The 3,655-nt window shown below is 45.3% G+C and overlaps 1 protein-coding gene across 1 annotated transcript; it reads right to left on the bottom strand.

Annotated features, from left to right (window-relative positions):
• Positions 1 to 3,655, bottom strand: LOC119298989 (single myb histone 5-like). Its single transcript, XM_037576306.1, has 7 exons — positions 3,439 to 3,655; positions 3,105 to 3,353; positions 2,769 to 3,007; positions 2,559 to 2,643; positions 2,153 to 2,236; positions 1,067 to 1,423; positions 1 to 746 (listed from the first exon to the last, which is right to left on the bottom strand). The coding sequence occupies exons 2-7, from the start codon at positions 3,252 to 3,254 to the stop codon at positions 732 to 734; spliced, it is 930 nt and encodes a 309-aa protein (XP_037432203.1). The 5' UTR covers positions 3,255 to 3,353; positions 3,439 to 3,655; the 3' UTR covers positions 1 to 731.

Here is a 3,655-nt window from a genome sequence, read left to right as displayed (position 1 = left end):
TTCACCGATATCAAAGATTGGTAGACGTTGGATCACCAAATGTACAACTGCGTTTTTTCCAAGCACCGGTACAATACCAAGATAAATATTGGGTGAATTCGGCCTGCCAAAACATGTTATGTTGCCAACTATTTTGGCTTGGCAAACTTATACAGACTGAATACATGAATGAATTCTATAGACGCTGTGATTATTCTGTACCAAATACCTTGGCCTGGGGCAGACCAGACAGACAAGCGGCAAACTGAAAGGCACCGTTCATTCGGAAGATTCGCCGCAAAAGGAAGGTAAGGTAATCCAACACATGGTGAATAAAATTCCAACATGGCAGTGACCTAAACCATGACAGCAACAAGGGTCCAGAAAGATGGAATGACCATCATCTGTATTTATTCAGCTTCTCATCATCCCACAGCCCGTGCAGATCGCATTTACGTCTCTGTAATGTGGGAGTTAAATATGAGTTTGTCTTCCTCCATCCCTCGGCAAACCGGCATGAGGGAGAAAGGTAACTAGCTTCAAGGTGCAAGTCAGAAAACCAAGCAAGTTTGCGCTGCTTGAATCTGGGATGAGCTTGCATGGATTAAAATAACAGATCAGCATTGCCATCAGCTCGATGGCTCCAGTAACACCAAAGCATCAGTTAGTTTGCGCTGGAATTCAGCAAAGATGCACGCGCGCACAACAAGGTCAGAGGAAAGCGGACACTGAAGCAGGTCCCACAAGATGTGTCAACCTCGAATGATCTGCATGTGAGCATGAAAGCGTTCAGGATTTGCTTAAGCAGATAACATGTTTTTTTTTCACGATTCTAAAGTGTCCATTTCCTATATAAATTGCTTGAAAGCAGTGATTCTGATTATGTGTGTTCAAGTGTTCCAATGTTTTACTCATGAATATGAATGCGACTGTTTGTGGAGGGGGCTAGAAATTCATATTAAAGCAAAGTGAATGTATTTACTTGCATTTAAGTGGCGTGATGTAAGTGTGCAAAACCAACAAAATGTCAACTGAAAACATGAAAAAAAAAAGTTGAACATAGAGTCTAAGTACTTGAAACAATTACCAATTTTGCGGAACTCCTGTTTTTTAATGTCAACATTGCTGCTTCCGCAAAGGCTTGTGCAGCTACAGCATCAGCTTCTGCAGCCTCCGCTTCCCTCATTGCGGCTTCAGCTTCCGCCATGATAGCGTCTGCCTCAGCAACCGCACGAGCTGCTGCAGCTGCAGCCTCTTCTGCGCTCATGTTTCTCATCCGTGCAAGTTCAGCATCTACCTGAGATTTGGTGTGGGCTGTAAAGCCATCCCGCTCTACCTTCTCTACCTTGGTTGGCTCCTTTTTTATATCATCAAGCAGCAGCATTTTGGAGCTTCGCCCTTCTAAAAAGGACGAGCTAGGGGCTATCCTGTACTTCCGATTCACCTAAAATTGTTAAACTAATAAACTTCAGTATTGGGCTGCATGGCAGATAGCTTATACACTTAAAAAGAGTAACCTAGCCTATCTAGGTGTGAACATACAAATTTTCAAGGCTAAAATATTAAGATTATCCAGGTTCATGATTTTAGGGACCTTACATTCCAACTAAATATATATATATAACAGCAATTTCCAGGTGGTCCATGGCAAAAAAAAATACGCATACAAAAGATATCATTGGAACCAAAGAGATCCAGCAAAAGGTATAATAGTACCTTTCTGAAATATAGTATGGCATTTTGAATCTTACTACCTAGATAAGTACTGTCCTACTAGATATGTTACGGCACTGAAAGCAATTATAATAGAATAGATAAGTACACCGTCCGTCCCAAAATATAAGAACGTTTTTGACACTATCACAGTATTTTGGGACAGAGGGAGTAGATGCCAATAGCAGGCAAACAATGTTTGGAACAGAGAGTGCTCACACACGTGTTGATAGGGTGAATGCATTTGGGGGGAGCACAACATATCAAGCACAGTCATCCATATAATGATAAACCCAGACATAATATGAAAACATCCTAGTTCATTGAACTTCATCAGACTTCATTTATATGCTACAACAACGGTAACAGGTGTGACTTTAATACTTTATATCAGGGCACTTTTTTCACACCTCTTTATAATTTACAATAACGGAGTTATGGTAGAAAGAAACGTTACTACCTTCATCAATTTCCCAGATGATGTCAACTCATTCAGTTTTGCAGACAGTACATGATCAAAATCAGCAGGTGGCCAGTATTGTTCCTACATGACATGAAAAAATATGTTAAGAACGGAGCAATCTACAAAACAAACTAGATTAGATAGAACTCTGCCACAATGGAATGGGATTTTGTAGCCACTGGTTATCATGAAATCATTTCTGTGTGCCTATGTTGTCACATAATTTTTTTTCTGCATCACTGCCTGAATTCAAAAGTATATTAAGTGATGGGCAACGTAAATAAGCAATGTTTTATTCATGAAGACTACGAAATTTAGCATTTGTAAAGCATCATATATTATGTTTGTTGTTGACATTTCATTGTGATAAAGTACATGATAAACAGAAGAAGCATATAGAGACCTCTATGTAATTAGCAACGGCTGTTTTGTATGACCCTGTAGGCTCATTCAAGGTCTTCACGGCCTCCAGTATGATATTTTCTAGCCTGCAGGAACGGCACCATAGAGGTACATCAAAGCAGTCAAAACCTTGCAAGTTTCTGTTCGAGATACTGGTAGAACAAAGGAAATAAACAAGCATTCAAACCAGTATATTAAACAGGGCACCTACCTGGATAGCGATTTATTCCCTGAACCTGTAGTAAACGTCACAATAGGCTTTATGATAGGCTTCACGTCGACGACGTCATCATCGCCGTCGGAGGTGATGGTGGTGATCGCCGTCGGGTGGTTTTCCTGCTTCGGAGCAGACCTCGGCTTCTTAGCCGTGGGTGTCGTCGTGGTCGTCGTCCTCACTTTGTCGCGAGTGCCCGACGCGTTCACCGTGACATTCATGTTCCGCCACTTGTCCTGCAATCATGCAGCAGTCATCAGAGTCTCTCCAATCTAGTGGAGCGGCTAAAGCGCGCAGGGTCTGGCAGCCGAGGAAACGGACGCAGGAACGAACCTTGAGGTCAACGTTAGAGCGGTAGCGCAGGATGTTGCTGAACTCGGGGTCCTTGAGTATGGTGCGCCATTTCCCGGCCCCGTGCTTGCCTATCCCGGCCTTGAGCGCCGCCTCCTCCTCCGCCGTCCACTTCTGCTTCGGTGCCCCCATCTGCTTCGGCCTTGCCCTAGGAGTCTAGGGCTCCCTCTCCTCCTCCTCCTTCAACAACGACAGCAACAGCGCCTGCCGCCGAGCAGATCGGAGGCGGATCTAGGCCCGGAATCCCTCGAGGTCACTTCGGGATCGACTAATCAACCACCGGATCGACGCCTAGAAAGCTCGTACTCGTACGTACCTCGGAAACGAAGGCTGCGGGCGGGACGGGGGCGGGGGCGCGGCGAGGTAGGGCGGAGACGGCGACCGCGCGCGGGGGGCGCCGGCGGTGGCTAGGGCACGTTCGGCGGCAGGTCTAGGGCACGGTGGATCGGAGCTTGAGATAGGGCAGGGCGGCACAGGGGAGGAGGAGGATACGGTGGAGAGGAAAAGTCGCCGCGGGGATGATGGATTTTTAT

The sequence above is a fragment of the Triticum dicoccoides genome, chromosome 5A (genome assembly GCF_002162155.2).
Source record: "Triticum dicoccoides isolate Atlit2015 ecotype Zavitan chromosome 5A, WEW_v2.0, whole genome shotgun sequence".
In the NCBI taxonomy this organism is placed as follows: Eukaryota; Viridiplantae; Streptophyta; class Magnoliopsida; order Poales; family Poaceae; genus Triticum; species Triticum dicoccoides.
This window is presented reverse-complemented; position numbering and strand designations above follow the sequence as displayed.